General features: G+C 37.7%; 1 protein-coding gene across 1 annotated transcript in view; it reads left to right on the forward strand.

The window, feature by feature from the left end:
- The window catches only part of ACSS3 (acyl-CoA synthetase short chain family member 3), a 153,590-nt gene that overhangs the window by 33,144 nt on the left and 99,762 nt on the right, over positions 1-20,684 (forward strand). The window contains exons 2-4 of the mRNA XM_047066850.1: positions 1,602-1,746; positions 15,337-15,525; positions 19,467-19,601. Of these exons, the coding sequence (XP_046922806.1) occupies positions 1,602-1,746; positions 15,337-15,525; positions 19,467-19,601 (469 nt within the window). The remainder of the gene's footprint in view (positions 1-1,601; positions 1,747-15,336; positions 15,526-19,466; positions 19,602-20,684) is intronic.

Below are 20,684 nucleotides of genomic sequence, written 5' to 3' on the forward strand. Positions count from 1 at the left end.
AAAGCCACAATTATGCTGCATGTCAAATCATCATACCAAATGTCCAAATCATAACATATTCGGCAGTTATTTCCATGTATCTCTAGGTTGTCATGGGGTCAGATGACTGGAAACGTTGCTCCTAGACATGTATCTGACTGGGCTACACTTCCTGCTTCTTGGGCTCTCCTCCACCTGCAAATATTTGCTTTGGATACTAGGCCGAGGAGGCACAGTCACAGACACCTGGAGGCTCTTCTGGAGAAAGTAGAGGTGAAGGAGGCTCTTCTGGAGAAAGTAGAGGTGAAGGAGAGCAGGCACAGGTGCCTTCACGCCTCTGCTTGACTTATGTCAGCTCTTTGGCCAAAGCACAGTCACCTGCATGAGCCCCAAACAAGAGAAGTATTCTCCACTCGTGGAGGTGGGGCAAGGGGAAGAGACGGTATTTTTGAACAAACATTGAATCTTTCACACTTGGTGATTCAGAATCTTTACATTAACTGCTCCTTGTGCTATGCTGTCAGGTAGTCATATTCGGGTTATTGAAGTATATAGGGTCATTTGACCCTGAGTAAGTGATCCCTCCTCCTGTTGCGTTCTCTATGTGTTATTTCTTAATGCTGCCACTATATCTATAGCTGCTTTTAATTCACTGCCTCATTTCACATAGGGCTTTTTGGGTGAAGACCTGAAGGTGATGTTCTGCTATCTGACAGGACTTTTCCTTCTTGCTTCAATGTTTTTATTTCCTGTTATTTTGCATTGTTATGATATTTGCTAGCCTGATGTTGGGACAAATAGACCATTACTGTCCTTATATGCTTTGGTTTAATCCCCTCCTCCTAGAGAAGGGGCAAATGCAAAACTTTTTCTTTTGGAAAAAAAATGAGCTATATTTTTCGAAACGTTATCTCCATCCATCTACATGCTGCCTGTGTTTTCAGAGGAAGGCATTGATAATTTGGGAGATGAAAAGTACGAAATTGCAAAAGTTTTTGAAAAAATTAATTAAAATGTTATATGCATGTCCATATTTTATTCAAATTATGGAGCATTTCAAACATGCAGAATAGAGCTTATCCATTTGGGCAATTGGAGGCATCCCACTTAATTGAAACAAATATGTGTGTGTGTGTGTGTGTGTGTGTGTGTGTGTGCGCGTGTGTGTGTAGCTCTTTTAAAGGAGAATTGAATTTTCCAGTAAGCTGGTCTGTTTACAGCAGTTACCCAAACTCAGTCATACATCTGCCATTTGTTCTCTCAGCCTAATGCTTCCGTGGGCTGCACTGTACTTACATACAATTCATTTCATCCATTTCACGTAGATTATTTTGGTGTCTATACTGTCGTTCCGTCCTAAGCAATAAAATCTACAAAGCTGTCGCCTTGAAGTGTGAGGTATATTTTTTTTCTAGTGCACATAAAAGCAAACACATATGAAAACAAAGATGTCACTTCTGTACCGTCTTAAATGTCTACTTTCTAGATATTACCTGGCATTGCATGTGTGCCACGGGAAGCACTAATTTAAGGGCAGCGCTGCCAAACTAGAAATATACAACCTAGTTAAGCAACAATATATTTTGGAAAGAATTATTAACCTTTACCTTCCAATTTTTCAGGTTTGTGGAAGGAATGCTTAACATTTGTTACAATGCCGTTGATCGTCATATTGAAAATGGTCAAGGAGATAAGATTGCTATCATCTATGACAGTCCTGTTACTGATACTAAAGCAACTATTACCTACAAAGAAGTTCTGGAGCAGGTAATATCATACACTTTCTGTATATGCTGTTTGGAAATGCTATCGAAATTACTTAAAACGCATTCATATTGTTCAAACTTTAATTCACTTAATTCACTGACATGTGTTACTTTGCTTTTCTTTTGATGCACATTGGAAAAAATAGAGGTATGTTAACTAATTGAGTTTTTATCCCTTATATTTATATGTTATTGTACTGGAGAATACTCATTTTACAGGGAGAGGTGAGCAAGACTCTAAGAATATGTTCAAATCCTCTCCTGGCCTCTGCTTCCACCCATGTTGCCATCCTGTCAGCCTGGCTCCTCTCAGCTCTTGTACCAATGCAGCAGCCTCTCCCAACCTCCCGATGACCAGCCTCCTCTCACGTTAGATCACCACCTAGTATGACACCAGAGTTTTCTCCCTAAGGAACAACTAGTTAAAAATGTTTTCCTTAAAAATTACTGTTACTTAGGGGTGCCTGGGTGGCTCAGTCTGTTAAGCGTCCAACTCTTGATTTCAGCTCAAGTCATGATCTCAAGGTTGGTGGGATCGAGTCCCGTGTTGGGCTCCGCGCTGACAGAGTAGAGCCTGCTTGTGATTCTCTCTCTCCCTCTGTCTCTCTCTGTCTCTCTCTCAAAATAAGTAAATAAGCATTTAAAAAAAATTACTACTACTTAGTATAATCTAGACTCCTGTGATGTAGAAGACATTTGGAATCTGATCACAGCATTTCTGCAAGCTTTATTTCCAGATATTCTTTGCCATAAACACAACTCTTCTTCACCCTGGGGATCCTGTCTTGCCCTTAGGCACTCCTGGCCCTTTACAGGTCTTTTTACATACTGTGCCTTTCCCTTATTTGTTCCTTTTTGTTGTTCTTTCCCATCTGTTTAGTTCTTGGGTGAATTCTAATATTGACAGATGAATTATGAGACTCACTCTTTCTTTCTTTCTTTCTTTCTTTCTTTCTTTCTTTCTTTCTTGAGAGAGAGCACACATGCACAAGCAGTGGAGGGGCAGAGAGAGAGAGAGAGAGGGAGACACAGAATATGAAACAGGCTCCAGACTCCGAGCTGTCAGCATAGAGCCCGACATGGGGCTCAAACTCAGGAACCCTGAGATCATGACCTAAGCCGAAGTCGGACGCTCAACCGACTAAGCTACCCAGGTACCGCATGAGATTTTCTTTGAACATTAGGGTGGAAATGAGGTTTCACAAGTAATTATAAAAGGATTTGGGTATTGTGGACTATGTAACACGTATTCTGTGGGACATTTACTTATATTGATTTAAAGGGAGATAATAGTATAGGGCAGGGTTTCTCAACCTTGACACTGTTGACATTTTTAAAGCAGAGAATTCTTTGCTGTGGGGTGCTGGTATGTACATTGTATGATGTTTAGCAGCATTCCTGGTCTTTAACCATTAGATGCCAATAGCACCCCTCCAGCAGTTGTGATGACCAAAATGTCTCCAAACCTTGCTAAATGTCCCCTGGGTGGCAAAATGGTTACTAGTTGGGAACTACTGATTGGGCAAAGTGTGTCACAGTAGGGTTTGGAAGCATTTGCTTTTAAGTTAGGGCTTGTGGAAACACATTCTCTTCTTTTGCTTTTTAAACCTATTTGGTGTTTGTGCTGGATTTTTAGAAAATCTGGTCAACTTTCCTTGACTCTCTGAAATTATACCCTTTTATGTCAGCAATATTCTTGTTTATTTTTCTAAGAGATTTCAAAAAAGGCAACTGGGGCAATCCAATGTCTCAATCCTGAGTTGTTGCAAACAATTAAGAGAAAATTTAAACCAGTTTTGCTCAAGCTGGGTCTCAGCCTGGTTGTATCAACAAATGCCAGCTTCAGCTGATGTAAATATGAGAGGAATTCATGAAAAGGGAAGACTGAAGAGCTGGATTCAGAAAAAAGTAGCCCCAAGAGAGAAGGGGCAGCGGTAAAAATTTAAGGAGAACCTACAAATTGGTAACTAGACTTGCTGACTTGAATTAATCTCCTAGATTGACATATTAGGAACACCTACGTGGCCAATTTTAGGTTACATGCCTAAAGCACCAGGCAGTGGAGAAAGAGATGTCTTTTCCTCTTTTGATTTCATAGTAGGAATTCCAAGATAATAAGAGGGAAGTTCAAATGCTGGGCAGCCCAACACAGAACAAAACAAAATAGTGCCACAAAGATACTGTTGGATACTTTGTATTGGTCTGTAAGTGGGAACTCTATTTTCAGAATGAATTAAACAGAGACAGAGCTCACACTGAGCCTGAAGAGAGAAAGAACTCCATTAGCAAATGACCTTGTTACTCATCTGAAGCCATGTTTTATTCGAAGAGATAATGAAATTTCCCGATAACCTGGTATACTCTGTGTTTTATTGTAGGTTTACATTTTCAGCTTTTAGATGAGGTTTTGTCTATGATTAAAATCTTATTCCTATGATTTGGGCATATTGTCACAGTTTCATTTTATTAATTTAAGGCCTAAGACACTGGTGAATCTTAATTAGTATACAGATTAGGAAGCTTATTTGTATATTACACAGTATTATCTATGCCAATATTGAATTTGATTCATAACCAAACATCAGAGTCAAAAGGAAAGCTTTAGGAGAACCTGGGCCACCTAAGACTTTAGTCGGCTAAACATCTAACTTCAGCTCCGGTCATGATCTCACAGTATGTGAGTTCCAGCCCCGTGTTGGGCTCTGTGCTGACAGCTCAGAGCCTGGAGCCTGCTTTGGATTCTGTGTCTCCTGCTCTCTCTGCATTTCCCCGCTTGCACACTCTCTTTCTCTCAGAAATAAATAAAAACATTAAAAAAACTAAAGAAAAACTAAGAGAAAGCCTTAGAGAAACATAAAATAAGAGTTAAGTAATTTGTTCATTTTCTATTTTTTTTTTTGGTCAATTGTATGAGTGTATATGATAAATACACATTTTGCTTAGAAGCATTTCTGCTAACCCATCTTGATTTTCTAATATGGAGTCTGGACTCTTAGACCCTTTTGAGGTTTGTACTGGTTCATTGGTTTCAGTTTAGCCTGACATCAAAGTACTTAAAAGGCCTGTTTCTCTCACCTGCTGACAGCTTCTGATTCCCCAGGCTTTTCTTCTCTAAAGTACTAAAGGAAGAAGTGTTAGGAAAGAGGGAGGCATTGTGCTTGACTTTGATTACCTGCTCCTGGTTCCCTGTGGCCTTTATTTTATTAAGTAGAGAAGACAAAGGAAGAAAGATTTAATGGTAATGCCATTGAGAACAAACAAAGAGAAGTGGCTTTGTACTTTAACTTGTTTTAACCTCCCCCATCTCATTTCTACTGGGAGTTTCTGGCTATGTAAAACTTGATTAAGTTAGTTAGCATTTCTTATTTAATTAGCGGACTGACAAATGTTAGACTAAATTGTTTCAGTGACATAAAAGATCTGAATGATTCAGAAGTAGAGCTTTTCTGAAACTTTCATTTTTTACGTAGATCTGATAGTTCATACAACCCTTTATTAAGATTTTTGTATAGTGATTTGAACCTTGTTCAAGATCCATTCTTTATTCATTCAACAAGTATTGACTTTGTATGCCAAACCCTGTTAGGAACAAGGGATACAAGCTAAATGCACCATTCCATAACTTTAAGGAGCTAAGAAACCCGTATAAACACGATCAAGGTGATGTTCGAGGGTAGTAGTATATTCTGTGGAAACACATGGGAAAACATGCAGTTCAGCCAACCGTTAATATGGCATAGAAAGACTTTCTGGAAGAATCAGTGCCTAAAATTGCCAAACCACCAAAAGTGGGAAGGGAAATGGTGGACAGGAGAGTCCTGCAGACAGAGGAAATAGCACCTCCAGAGATCTTCAGGGCAGGGAGATCCTAGCACCTCCGCAGTGGCTTTGGCAGAAAGCACAAGTGGTTGGGGGATGGGACTCCCATGAGCCAGACTCTCGAGAACTCTGAGTGTGGCACTACAGATTTGTTCTTAATTCTGAGAGCATGGAAAGAAAAAAAGCAAAAGCCGCTCCCCGCTGTGACCTGTGCTTCTTCATGATTGCCTCCGGTGACCTACTCCCCAGCCCCACTGCATCCCACACCGCAGCCCCCTGCCTCATGCAGCCAACTGTCAGCTTGCTCCACTCCCAACTTAGAGGCTTTGTACTTACCTACCTTCTGCTGGAAATAGTTTTCTTCCAGATATCTTATGGTTCATAGGACCTGGGTATTACTTTCTCAATGAGATTTTCCCTGGCCGTATTGAACACAAATGTTCCCATGTGCACATCACTTCGGATCTTCCTTTTCCACTTTCTTTTTAATTTTGCCACTTATTACTCAGTACCTTTGTTTATATTTTACTTGTCTGTCTTCTTTAGTGCTGGGTCCTTTTCTAGAATGTACTTTCCATCAGGGAAGGAAGGGGAAGGGTTTTTGTTCTGTTCACCGAATAGTGCCTGGTACATAGCAAACATGTTCAATGATGAAGGAATGAATGAAACTGTATTTGAAATTTTTAAATGACTCTAACTTCCTTTATTGTGGGAACTTCTTATCTTTGAATTGGATCAGTAATATAACTTGAACGTCTTTCTAGGCAAATTCTGACCTCTTACTATCTCTGAAGAATTGTAGCCTATTTACATTTGGCTTGGAAGTTCAAGATGAATATTTCCTCTTTCACACTTACACCCAGGTCTGCATTCCAGGAGAAATGTATATGCTTATTGTGTCCTTCTCTTGGTAGCTCTTTTCTTCTCTTTACAAAGTTTTTAAATGTTTATTTACATTTGAAAGAGACAGAGAGAGACCATGCACGAGTGGGGGAGGGGCAGAGGGAGAGGGAGACACAGAATCCGAAGCAGGCTCCAGGCTCCGAGCTGTCAGCACAGAGCCTGATGTGGGGCTCGAACTCACAAACTGTGAGATCATGACCTGAGCTGAAGTCGGAGGCTTAACTGACTGCACCACCCAGGCGTCCCTAGCTCTTTTCAAGTTAGTGGTTATATTAAACCTCAGCAAAGTAAAGGGGTGTGTATGAGAGTTTTTGTTTGTATTTGGCTCTATATGTTATATACCGTATTCATCATTTTAAGAAATTCCTACTTTAATTTTTTTGAGTTTGTTTTCTCTATCTCTAATTTCATTTTGAATTACCTCTGAGTTTGCTTTATTTTTTTATTTTTATTTTTGGTATTCAAACAATTGTGAATTTTTATTTATTTGCTAAATAAAAATGTGACCACTAGAAATTTTCATGAATATATATATATATATACAGGGAGAATTGAGGAAGCCCAGAGTGTGCCAAATTTTCTTGATTTAATTCAAACTGAAAGTGTCGATGATCTCCACTGAAGGCAATTGTTTGAAATATGATTACAGTGGTGGTTGTAATTATGAAGTTTGAGTAATTTGGAGGAGAAAATTACTCTGAAATCAAGGGTCATGTCCCACGAGAAGTCCTTTCTCCAGCTCTGCCCTTTAAGGTGCTCTTTTCAAAGTGTGATTTCCAACTTCCGGAAGTATGTCAGGGTATGATAATCTGATATTTCTTTGTCTGTCACATCATCATCATTTTCTTAAGCAAGAACTGGAAATGCAAAAATGCGCCGAACCTGCAGAAATTCAGCTCTGCCAGCACTTGCCTTGTTGAGGGGAAAGAATGCAACAGGGCGCGTGCGCAGTTTTCGTTTTTTAAGCTTCTCAAATAAGCAATAAGAACTTAAGTTGTACTGCAGTCGGCTCTGCTAAACAGTACGTCTCTGTAAGGTGAATTACCTTTTCCGTGCTTGATGCTGGAATCATCATTCCGTGAATGATGCTGGTTTGAGGTTGAACTTCATTCACAGTGTTTTGTGTAGGTTTTTTCCTTGCATGCCACTTTGTCAACTTTTAATGAAATGTAATACACATTCAGATGAGTACACAGAACCGTGTTGGATTTTTCACAAACAGAACACACCCACATAACTGGATCAGGAGACAGAAGATCTCCACCCCCAGAAGCACGTACCGTGCCTCATGTTAGTCATTTCTCATTCAGCCTTTATGGGATTATCACGCAGACGTTGATACACCATCCATGATGACATTTCCTTGCTTTTGAACTTTGTATAAATTGAATAATAGGATGCACTCATTTGTGTCTGGCTTTTTTTACTCAACTTTTTGTTCATGAGATTCTTTCGTGTAATAGTTTTCCAGACTGGTTGTACCCATTTACCATTCCCCCTTGCAGTGTATGAGAATGCTAGTTGTCAATAGTTAGCATTGAGAATCCCAAGTCTTTTTTTTTTCTCTTTTTTAATTATTTAACGTTTATCCATTTTTGAGAGAGAGAGAGAGAGAGCGAGCAGGGGAGGGGGAGAAAGAGGTGGGGAGACACAGAATCCAGAACAGGCTCCAGGCTCTGACCTGTTAGCACAGAGCCTGACGCAGGGCTCACACCCACATACTGCGAGATCATGACCTGAGCTGAAGTCAGACACCTAACCAATTGAGCCACCCAGGCGCCCCCCCCACCCCAAGTCTTTTTTAATCTGGGCCTTTCGGGTGAATGTGTGGTGGTATCACATTGTGCTTTTAATTTGCTTTTCCCTAATGACTGCTGAAACTGAGCTCCTTCACCCGTGCTTATTGGCCATTTGTTTCACTTTTCTGGAGTGCTCATTTGGATCTTTTGCCCATTCATTCTCCTATTGGATTGTTGTTACCTTGTTAGCAAGTTGCAGGGACTTTCTCACAATTTAAAGCGAACATCTTTTCAATATCTGAAAACCTCAAAAAAATGATGAAGATCCTTTAGCGCAAGTGTTGATGAGTTAAGTGCCTTTCAGAATCTAAAGTTAAGAAAATATTCTCCCCTGTTTTAAAAATCGTTAATGATAAAGTCTACACTGTGCTATTTTGACTGGTCATTCTTTGCAAGGATATTTAGAAGCGAATGCCTTCCGATAGAATACCTTAAAACAGGAAGCGTTATTTCCACTGTTTAAGGCTGTAAATGATCTATTGAACATGATATTATGTTAAATGAATGTTAAAGAGTTCTAGTTATGTTGATTTTTGAGTGGTCTGGTTAAGTCTTATTTTCCCATAAGCCTTAATTTTTGTGAGCTATTTTGGGGGCACCTGGGTGGCTCAGTCGGCTAAGCATCTGACTTCTGCTCAGGTCATGATCTCGTGGTTTGTGAGTTCGAGCCCTGTGTCAGGTTCTGGGCTGACAGCTCAGAGCCTGGAGCCTGCTTCAGATTTTGTGTCTCCCTTTCTTTCTGCCCCTCCCTCACTCACACCCTGCCTTTCTCTCTCTCTCAAAAATAAATAAACATTAAAAAATTTAAAAACAATTGTGAGCTATTTTGTATCATGCAATGTTGTAAAATATGTTTTAGTAGACGCTTGTATTTCATGTGAAGTTGTACGTGAGTAGGCACCAACTACTGATTTACATTTTTATCAAAATTGTAGCTAAAAGTTTGTTTTGAATAACTTCTCAACTTAATAAAATTTGTTAGATTTTTCTAAAATGTATTCAAAATACAAATGTCCAAATTAAATTTTTACATCAACCCAAATAACAATGCAACCATTCCCTTTGAATTTTCTCAGCAGACTTTTTGAGATTGTTTGAAGTATAACCTCACTTCTTTTCACTTCCCTCTACAACAGAAACTATTTCACCATGATTTGAAGTCCAGAACACTTTATTTGTACCTTTCTCCATGTATGGGTTTATTTTTGCTTTTTACATTACTCATTAGTATATCTACTTATTAGCGTATTTCTTGGCCAAAGTAATACCCCTTGAAGATAGAGTTAACATTTTATTTATGTATTTGTTTTTAGACCAACACAATGTCTAATACAGACCTCATAGCATACTCTCATATTATATAGAAAGAATAGTAACTCATCCATTAAAAAGTAAAGAAAAATGTAATCCTTGTCTGAGAGAAATAATTATTTCCAAAAATATCACTTGTCTCCTCCACATTGTGAGTTTCTTTTTACACTGGAAAATTTTTATTTTTTAATATGGTGAGAAATTTCCTTGTTTTAGTGCATTGCCTGACTGTGAAGGTTTATATCCTGCCTCAGCTAAAACTCTGCTTATAACATTTACCTTACTTGGCTTTCTTGCAAGCCTGAAATTCTGGTTCATGGCTTTTATTCTTACATTTGCTTAACTGATTATTTTTATCATTCATCGATAGATTCTTAATAGATGATTTGTATTATCTTCAGAGTGGCTAAACTCTGACTTTTAGAAAGTCAACTTAACAAAATCAGTAGACTGTTTTGAATTCATTTTTCTGGACTGGAATGATGATGGAGTCAATTTACTTATTAAAACATACTTTTAGGGCACCTGATCTATATGGCACTACTGTGGGCATCATAGACTGCAGTAGTGAATATTATAATCTTTTCCTATAGGGAAGTTGCATTCTAATTAGGGAGCTACATTATGAATAAAAAGATAATACACCATAAATGAAAAATTATACAATCTAAGTAAAGAAAAATATGCTACAGAGTGACTTGGGCTGCCATTTTAGATGTATGTCAGAGAAAATTACTTGTCATCGAGGAGATGACCCAGTGACACAAACCCAAATGCAGGCTGGGAGACAACCATGTTCCCATTTGTGTGAAAATCAGGTGAAACAGAGGCCCCAGAACAAGAACAGACTTGGGCCACCATGGGGCACCCGGAGGCCCGCCATGAGAAGAGAGTGGAAGAAGGTGAGGTTGTGGGAGCCTCCGGGAGTCAGATTCCATAGGACCTTGCGCACCATTTTAAAGACTGTATTTTATTCTAAGTATGATGGAAAGCTCCATCACTTTGATTTCTCCAAAGAGGAAGCTGTGGTGGGCAAGATTGGAAGTCAAGAGATGACAAATGGTCCAAGAGAGAAATAAATAGGTCCCCTTTAGCTTAAAATCTCCTTAACGATAGGAACAGTTGCTCGCATGGGAAATTAAAGGATACCACCACTTTGTGCCTTGTGGAAACTATTCCATATGCATATCTTTATTTAGGATCTCTGGCTATACCTACTAGGCTTGAAACAAGTCTGATTCGAACTTTTATAGAGCAGCCACTTGTAAATTCCCTGCTTGCTCCCCATTTTTCAGGGTGGTTTTATATAGCATACTAAGGGAAGGTTTCTGAATATTTTTCAAGTAGAATCCTCGGAAAAGAAGACTGTTTTCTCAGATACTATAATTGGTTTTTCAATTAGTTATATTTTCTGTGATTGATTAGACCAGGGTTTGCAGGGTGACATCACTGCAGCTTGAAAATAGGCTTCCTCATGTCTTCTCTTTCATATAATTTTCTTTGACATGGCCCTGAGATTGCCCATAATTATTATCTTTTTGCTATAATTTGGACACCAGCTCTATCTTTCTCATACAAACATTATTTTCTTTAGATGGACACACTTGCTGCTTGTGAAGCAAGTGCTAATTTACTCTATAGAACATAGTGTTTGGTCAGTTTCACCTAATGTTTATATTTGTGTCCTGGGCATTTGATCATGAAACTATACTAACCCACAGACTGCTTGTGAATGAAGATTTTGCGGAATGAATACATAAAAAATCTATAAAATTCTTTTTTATTATTTATACGAGCATGTTTTCATTTTATAATTTTAAAATTTAAAGTTTTTACTTGTGTCAAAATAAGCACGTGTTACATATAAACCAAATACATGTGTATACTATTTTATATAACATAAATATCTGTTACTGTATTTTCTTATGTTGGTATTACTATTTATTCATATTATTTTTCCCTGGACTCTGAATTGCTTTGCTTTAAGGACTATGTCTTCCTCTTTTGCATCTGACTTGCAAACTTGACTTTAGTATACATAGCTGATACTGTATAAATTGAATCAATAACAGGGCACTCATATGTTAGAATGGTTTTAAATTAGTACCAAAATAATGATTAATTCATATAGTCTCTAGTGGGAAGAAACAAATAATGTTGTATCTAAATGAATATGTGTATTCATTTTGTTTCTTCAGGCTTCCTTCACAGCTCAGTTATCATCATGCTAGCGGAGAGGCATGGCCTGACCATGATTGCATAGCATAGGTCCTGCCCTTAACTCAGACTAAAAACCAAATTTGGTGGTGTGTGAGTGGTAAAATGATTAAATTGTTTACAAATTAAAACACACCTTTAAGGTGCAAAAATGAATATGGATTGGGTGAATTACACATGATTTAACTTTCCTTTAACTATAGTTGAGAAACTATAAATTATACAAGATATATGTTAAATATTTTCTCTTTGGATAACAATAGAAATTATAAATTTACATTCAGATATCTATGGTAGGATAAGACTATAACATTAAACAAAAAGAATACAGAATTTCTTTCTCTTTGATAATTTTACATCTGATGGTCAATAAAAGCAAGGCGAGCCCTGAAATAGCAATCATCACATCCCCCTTTGTGTTGAAACTTCATAGCACTTTATTTGAGTGATTATGAACTTTCAGGTGACTGGGATTTCTAGATTTTTCCTCTGTTTGCTGCTGCTCACCCTTCTTTTCAAAATGATTGTATTGTGTCTGAAGTAAGACCTAACTATTCTGTTCTAGGTCTCCCATATTAACTAATTCTAGATTTAATATTAGTAAGAAATACTTTTTAATGAAATATTATCACATATTCTCATATTAAACCAATGTCCATTCTTGCTGTGAGTTAATATTTTGTTTTCCATATGCATATTTATTAGAAATCTCACCAGAAATGAATGTTTTCCCCTGTTTTCATTCATATATATAAATATATATGTAAAATTTCATATATGTATATCATTTATATCGATATAATTTCATACATGCATATCATTTACATAATTTACAATGTAAACTTTTGCTGGAGTGGCATTTAGCCCTGGAAACTACTGAAAAATAGATTTTCTCTGTTGATCACATATAGCTTTTTTTCTCTAGAGCAACTCTGGTGTGGTTAGCACAGTATCAAAACATTGAATGGCTACAGGAAGCCAGTTTAAGAAGGCCAGATGGGCGCCATCTAGTGGTTGTACACACCTGCTGCAGCCTAATTTACTGAAGGTTGTCTTCATTCAGGGAAGTGGTTCACAATTCAGATGCTGGAGCCAAGTAGATAACATAAGTGGGAGAAGTGGGTGGGAAAAAAATTCATTATCAGTATATATCACACCTTTATGGCTATAGAACTATGGTTTAAGCATATGATATAAATTAAACAAGATGTAGAAGAATACATTTTAAACTCAGGATGGAAAGAAAAACTAATTCTCTGTCAGTAATGCCCCCAGGAATGGTGAGCTCAACCTAGTAGCTGATCATCAGATTCAGTTGATAGTTGTTATTCAAGAACACAGGCTCGGTGTTGCTAGACTTGACAGTTTTTCAGGAGAACCTGGAAAACTGGATTTGTATATGAAACATTCTAATTTAATATGTTGGCTCATTTTTTTGAAGCTGCGACATGACTCCAACTTAAATACTTCTTGGGGTCGCATCGGGTCATTTTGAGATCTTTTTTTCAAAAACTTTTTTGAATTCATTGATTTCATTTCTTTCAAAGGACAGAAAAGTTTTGGGGGACATCTTTCAGCAACATTGAGAAGTGAGACTAGAATATAAAGTTACTGAATAACTACTAGATTGGGTGTTGGTTGAAGGTTATTTTTATTCAACAATAGGCACTGTTCAAGATGCTGAAGTTATAGCTGTAAATAGGACAGACTTCTCATTGGTCTCTCCTAGTGCTGTAGCTTAAATGGGATACCCAGTAATGTGATCACAGAGCATGGTACTTTTCTGCATGGATTGCACACTGAGGATTTGGATAGAACCTTCCAGTGTTTATTTTGGTCTTTAGCTCCAGAAAGAATTAAAGTTCATGATTATATCACTTTGGTGTATCTTTCTCATAACTTGATGCTGGGCAGCTTTGAGTTCTTAAAAAATAGCACTAAATTATACCATGCAAATAGGAGAGAATAAAACACTAAGATAGCTGTTTGTTACTTTCTGTCTTTCACCAGAGCCCTTAATTTTGACCACATCTTTCCCCCTCTGCACAGAGGAAGGGAACAAAGAGAAAAAGGAAGAATGATCAGGATCCCAAATCCTTTCAAATTGTTGAAAAAGTAGGAAAGGCAGAATAAAATGAAAGGATCCATATAAATAGCCCTGCGGCCCAATTCCTTGTCTCAGGTCTCCTCTGTTCATTATCTTGAGCAGCCACATCCAAAGGCAAGCCAAAGTCCTTCCAGTTGCCCACTGGACCCCTACAGTCCTTTCGTTAGCTCTCTGACCTGATCTACGACCACTTTCTCACTTGCTCTTTCTGTTCCAGCTCCCTAGTCTCCTTACTTTTCCTCCATCACATCACAAATGATCTCCCTTACACCTCTGTGCTGGTGTTCTCTTTGTCTGAAATAGTATACTCCACTCATTCTTAACTTTTACATTCCTTGCTAAAGTGCTACTTTCTGAATGAGGTCTACCCTCACCTTCCCACTGAGAATTACTTTTTCTGTATTCTCAATCCCTCCATTTTGTCCTGCCCTACCCCCTCCCAACAGTACTGACTACCTTTTCACATAATAGATCACTTACTAATTATGTTTATTGTATTTCTTCTGCTAAACCATAAGAGATCTTTGTCCTGTTTTGTTTACTGGTGTATCAGAAAATAATGTCTGCCATATACAGGTGCTCAATATACATTTTTTAAGTGAAAGAATGTTGAACTTCTTTTTCATAGGTCTGGGTGTATTTTTCATAACCTGTTTTAATTTCCAAAACACATGTTAAAATTTAAGCAAAGTTTGTATGTTTGGTCTCAATGTACAGGGCAGTCACTTTGTATAGATAATTAGTATAAAAAACTTTAAAGAAAAAATAATTGGCTCGAAGCAATAGAAAGGGCAAAGAATATGAGGTCAAAATATTTGTGATGGTATCCTGGCTGTATTTACTACCTCTCGGCTTCTGAGTTAGCTGTTTATTATATCTGAGTCTCAGCTACCTTATATTTAAAATAAGAATAATAATAACAGAATCTATCTTACTTACCTTATAAGTAGATGATATGTTTTCTTTCCTAACATGTTCTTGTCTCTTTTAATAGTTAACCCAATGTATGTCTAAATTTGCCATTATTTTACTTTTCTGTTCACTTGACAGATTTGCCCTTTAGAATAAAAGCTCCATGGGGATATATCTGTGTGTTTGTTTTTCATCATTATGTTCCTAACTCTAAACACAGTGTCTGGTACATCATAGTTGCTCAGTAAATATGTTGCTGAATTAATAATTAAGCAAATTTAGGCCATAGAGTTCATGTGGCATAATAATAATAAGTTGGTTCATAGTCAATTATTGTCATACTGTTTGTTATTACTGTTATTACTCTCACTGTCTAAGCTCACATCATCATCAAATATGTGTTACTCAGGCTTCTTTAATCCACTACCAAGAGGATGATCAACTTCTTGTGTTACTGTCTTAACTTAGAAATCTAGTGAAATAACACAGAAAACACTTTGCTGATGTAATGATTTTGTTGTAGGTCTCTAAGCTGGCTGGTGTTTTGGTCAAGCATGGTGTCAAAAAAGGTGACACTGTGGTTATCTACATGCCCATGATACCGCAGGCGATGTATACCATGCTGGCATGTGCAAGAATAGGAGCCATCCACAGTCTCATATTTGGGGGATTTGCATCCAAAGAACTAAGTAGTCGTATTGACCATGCAAAGGTAAGTGCTTTATTTGGAGAAATCAAGTAGTAGCTACATGTAGTACAGCCATAGTTATCTGTGAAGGAACCATCTGGAAGTGCTCTGTACTTACTAGGTTCCCCTTTCCAATGAGATGCTTAAAGTTTATACACACACACACACACACACACACACACAGTGAAATGCAAACTAGGGGCCCCTATATATATACTGTGTGTGTATATATACATACATATATATACATATACACACACACACCATATTTTATTTTGGGGTCAGTTTTATGTGAAAAACGTCTTGCTAGATGCTGTGAGGGATGTAAAATAGAAGATTAGGTATATACTTTTCAAGTTAGCTTGCCATGTATTTGGGTATATAAGACATACAGGGAAAATAACTAATAACCAATTTATTCACTTACCATATATTTATTAACTTCCCACAATATGCCAGGTACTGTCCTTAAATCCGGATAATGAGTGATACTTATCAAATGGATGGAACGCATATTAAAGTTTTATAATTTACACACATCCAGGAATGGTGGTATACCACCACACAGTGGTTAAGAGGGGTGCCAGTAGGGGTGGAGTTACACCTTCAAATGGGGGTACTAGGATAACAAGCTTGATTAGGCTGTTGTGAAATGATGATTGAGATATTACATTGAAAGCATTTAACACAGTACCTGGTATATAGTACTCATTTAAAAAAAGGTTAGCTATCGTCCCTCTATGAGTCAGAAAACTTTGTTCTGGCAAGTTACCAGATAGTAAATGTATTAGGCATTGTGGTTTACACGTGGCTGCAGCAAGTACTCAACTGTGGTGTTGTAGAACACAAGCAGCCTTAGACACTACATAAGCAGAGGACGTGACAGTGTCCCAGTGAAGATTTGCAGAAACATGCTGTGGGCAGAGTTCGGCTCTCAACTGTCATTCGTAGACCCCTGACTTAGAGGAAGGAGTGATTTCTTTTAGTTGGGGTGGCTGAAGAAGACTTCCTAGAGGTGAGATTTTGGTTAGATCTTGGCCAAGATTCAGCTAGTTGAAGAGAATGATGTCAGGGGATCCAAAAGAAGAAAAAAAGACTATGAGTCCAGCATTCGAGAGGAAAGGGTAAAATTCATTTGGAGGACAGTGAAGAGACTGAGGAGCCCAGAGAGGGAGAGATGGTGAGCTTGCAAAGTCAGTTTTTGTCTGAACTGGGTGCTGTAGATCTTGACCTGTCAACGTTTTTGAGTAGGTGGGTGTCTTGTTGTAGGCAATGCTAAGAGGAGGAAGGTCTTGCAAATAACGTGAATGGGGGAGAGGGGAGGGTGGAAGAAGACATTTTGGCATGTGATCTGTTTGTGAAGTGATGGGTAATGTGCAGCAGAGTAATAGCAGTGGGAAGATTAAGGAAGGAAGGTCGTTATGGGAGTAAGAGATGGTTGGCTTTCAGAGTTCCATAAATCCGAGATGAGACATTCCTAACAAGGGAACTAATACCTGATATTAGTGCGAGATAGACAGCGAGGGTTTGCATATCTGACTTCATCTTGTAATAGATCAGTTATTAGAACTAGGAAGCTGGCTTGTGGACTAACTAGATAGATTTTTTCCCCTCTCTTTTTTAAACTTGTTGAGTTAGTGCTTATGAAGGTAAATCTAGGGGGAAATATCAGTCAGTCACTGACCTGGAAACCAGTGGGCATTTGGGGGCTTCTCCAATGAAGTTATAGACTCCAGTTTTTTAACTAAAGAAATCCTTAACACCATTTGGATAAAAGAATGAGATATATTATTTCCTTTTTAAAAAATTTATATGATGTGGGGAAATTTAGATACATAAAAATAAGGATTTATAAAATGTTTACTATATCACTTGCTAAGTTTTCATTACACACACACATACACACACACACACACACACACACACACACACACACACACACACAACCTTGTTAAGCAGCTTAGGCAATGAGTGTATATTCCTATGGGCAAGACCTTTGAGCAGGTCAAATTAAAGGTGAGAAGATAGAGATATATATCTGAGATATTTGGATAGAATTACTCAGGAATGATTGAAATCAGGAATGATTTTGATGTCAGTATTTTCAAATAAACTGGCTCAAGAAAAAGCTTTATGTTACCGGCTGACGATGGGAAGAATGTACAGTACCCTAACAAGTCAGTCTAGACTAAATAGAGCCTCCAATAAAAGGCCGTTAATAGAAATGTAGAAAGGGTTCTTTTTCAAGATAAAGGTTCTAATTTTGACTTTATTAAATTATTCAAGTTTTGATATATTCTCTATATATTTTTAATTTGATATGGAACTTACTTTCATTTATTCTGAATTCTAATCTTAGGAAATATTGCCTGGAGTTATTTTTGTGAGTATTACAGATAGTAAAATGTGAATTCTATTCAAATGCTGGATCTTTAAAAATATAATAAAAGGAAACAAGACTTATTTTTGTTTTCTTTCCTTTGTGTGTGTGTGTGTCTTTTAAAAGGTAGCTTGATATAGTGGGAAGAGACAGGTTCTGTAATCAGACAAAACTGGCCCTCTTTCTGATTCCACTACTTGTAACCTGGGGCAAGCTATGTAACTGCACTGAGCCTCAGCTCCATGAATATTAAATGATATTCAAAAAGCAGACAGTAATGATATATGCATATACTTGGTATAATATAAACCTTCCCTAGATGAAATGTATTGTAACTAGAAATCAGAATTCAGGAATAGATGCACTGTCTTGGATTGATTATCTGTCTCTTGAATAATTTATTAGCTGCCTCCTTTGCTTTGGATTTCTTGGTGAAGAAACAGTGTACTTAAAAGAATAAAGACATGTTTGTTTCTGCAAATTAATGAGAATTTTGGTTCAGTTCCAAAAACATTTGAGAGCTTACCGAATGGCAAGCAAGCATTGTACGGGCATAGAAGACAAAGAGATAAACGGATCCAGATTTGGCCTCAGAGAGCTTCCTGTGCAGTGTGTGGCTGAGGGAACATTTGACTATAGTAGGGCATCTGAGGCCTGCCCAGAATGGAGATTAACCCTAACTTCTTAAGCTTCCAGGGACTCCTTTTGGCTACATCTCTGTATATCTTGAAGGAGACTAGAAAGTTGTCAGGTAAAGAGAAGTTACCGAGTGTATCTTAAGGAGCAGGTTCAGGCTTGTGGGGCTTGAAGCTTAAATCATTTGGGGGCCCTTTTAAGAAAAATACAACAAAATTACAAATATAGTATTTGACAATGAGAAAAGAATCGCGAAAGAAAAATCAGAGATTCGAGCCCTTTTTTCTGTGGTCACATTTGAGGAGAGATGCTGACATTTAAAAATGTAGTAATGCTTCCTGATAGCAATTGGCTGGCTCTCCCCACCTGAGAAATACTACAAGGTCACAATAACCAGCGGGTACAAAGGTCTCAGTAAGTGAGGGGCCCCTAGGTTTGCATTTCACTGGTTCAGGGCAAGTCTATCTGGTTTCATGAATTCTTTGGATAGTATTTTTTATTTAAAAAAAAATTTAATGTTTATTTTTGAGGGTTGGGGGGAGAGGGGCAGAGGAGAAGGGGACAGAAGATCCCAAGTGGGCTCTGCGCTGATAGCCTGATGCGGGGCTTCAACTCATGACCCTGAGATCATGACCTGAGCCAAAGTCAGAGGCTTAACTAGGTGAACCACCAGGTGCCCCTGGGAAGTATTTTTTAACAGCTCATACTCACTAGCCCAAAGCCTCACTGAACTTGTAGTTTCAAACAGGTTAGATCTGTGTGGAATTCGTTAGGTCTACAACATTTACAAATGAATTTTTTTGTTTTCAAGCCATTTATTCAATAGAGAACAGAATCATTAAAACATTTCTTTAGAAATGTCAGATTGCCAATCTGCACCTGAAATATTGGGATTACCTTAATTGGTGTTGTTAAACTTTCTCAATTACTGTCATTTTTTCCATTGTAGCCCAAGGTGGTTGTTACAGCATCCTTTGGGATTGAACCCGGACGGAGAGTAGAATACATACCACTTCTAGAAGAAGCACTGAGACTAGGACAACACAAACCGGATCATGTTCTCATTTATAATCGTCCAAATATGGTAATCTGAATATTGAATTTGGTTCTTGCGTATGGTGATGCACTAAGGATTATTCTAGTGTTGACCTTATGAAATACTTGATTTATAGACCATTTAATATACTTCCTGAATGTCACAATTTTGGCAGAAAAAATAAAAACTGAAAAAGGTATGAATGATGTTTTCTGTCTTTATGGAAAAAAAACTAGCTTAGGAACGCCTGGGTGGCTCAGCCAATTGGGCATTCGAGTTCAGCTCAGATCTCGCGGGTCCTGTGTTCAAGCCACACGTTGGACTCTGTGCTGACAGCTCAGAGCCTGGAACTTGCTTCAGATTCTGTGTCTCTCTCTCTCTCTGCCCCTCCCCTGCTTGCACTGTCTCTTTCTCTGTTGCTCAAAAATAAATAAACATTAAAAAAATTTTAGAAAACTGGATTAAAACAATAAGATTGAAATACATATAGTAATAATATGTCCTGTTGATGAATTGGATTCTCTGCAGAATCTATTGTGGTGCCATATATTAATTTAAATTATAAGAATAATGATAATTTTAACAAACACCTGCCGTTTACCATATGATTTTTGATATTCTGGTAATGAATGGTTTTTAAAAAATCATTCTGACAACTTTGTGAGCCAGGTGATAGCATTATTCCTATTTTATGGAAGAGGAATTCAGTGAACAGAGATAAAATAACTTACCCAGCTGGTGTCAGAGTCATGATTGAACACATGCATTCTGACTATGTGCTTGATCCCCCAGCTATCCTGCCTCGTGGAGAGGTATGATTATTTGTATATAAAATTTGTCTTTCAATAACTTTAGAGAAGGCATTTAGTCTAGAAATAAAAACTATGTTCAAGAAAACAAAATATGAATATTCTAAGCACATAAATTATTCTGTGATCCATGAAGGAAGAAAAAGCAGTATAATACAGAAAATGAATATATTTTACAGTGCTTTTCCTAGTAAATTTGATCTAATGATCACCGTATTTCTATATCCAAGCGAGTGTCAGCAATTTATAGTAGAACCATCTTGGGTTCCTAGCAGCTTAACATTTTTTGCAGAAGAAAATTATAAGAGTGCAAAGAATCGTG

The sequence above is a fragment of the Lynx rufus genome, unplaced genomic scaffold (genome assembly GCF_022079265.1).
Source record: "Lynx rufus isolate CCGP_SWC_20201006 ecotype Redwood Valley unplaced genomic scaffold, mLynRuf1.p SCAF_7, whole genome shotgun sequence".
In the NCBI taxonomy this organism is placed as follows: domain Eukaryota; kingdom Metazoa; phylum Chordata; class Mammalia; order Carnivora; family Felidae; genus Lynx; species Lynx rufus.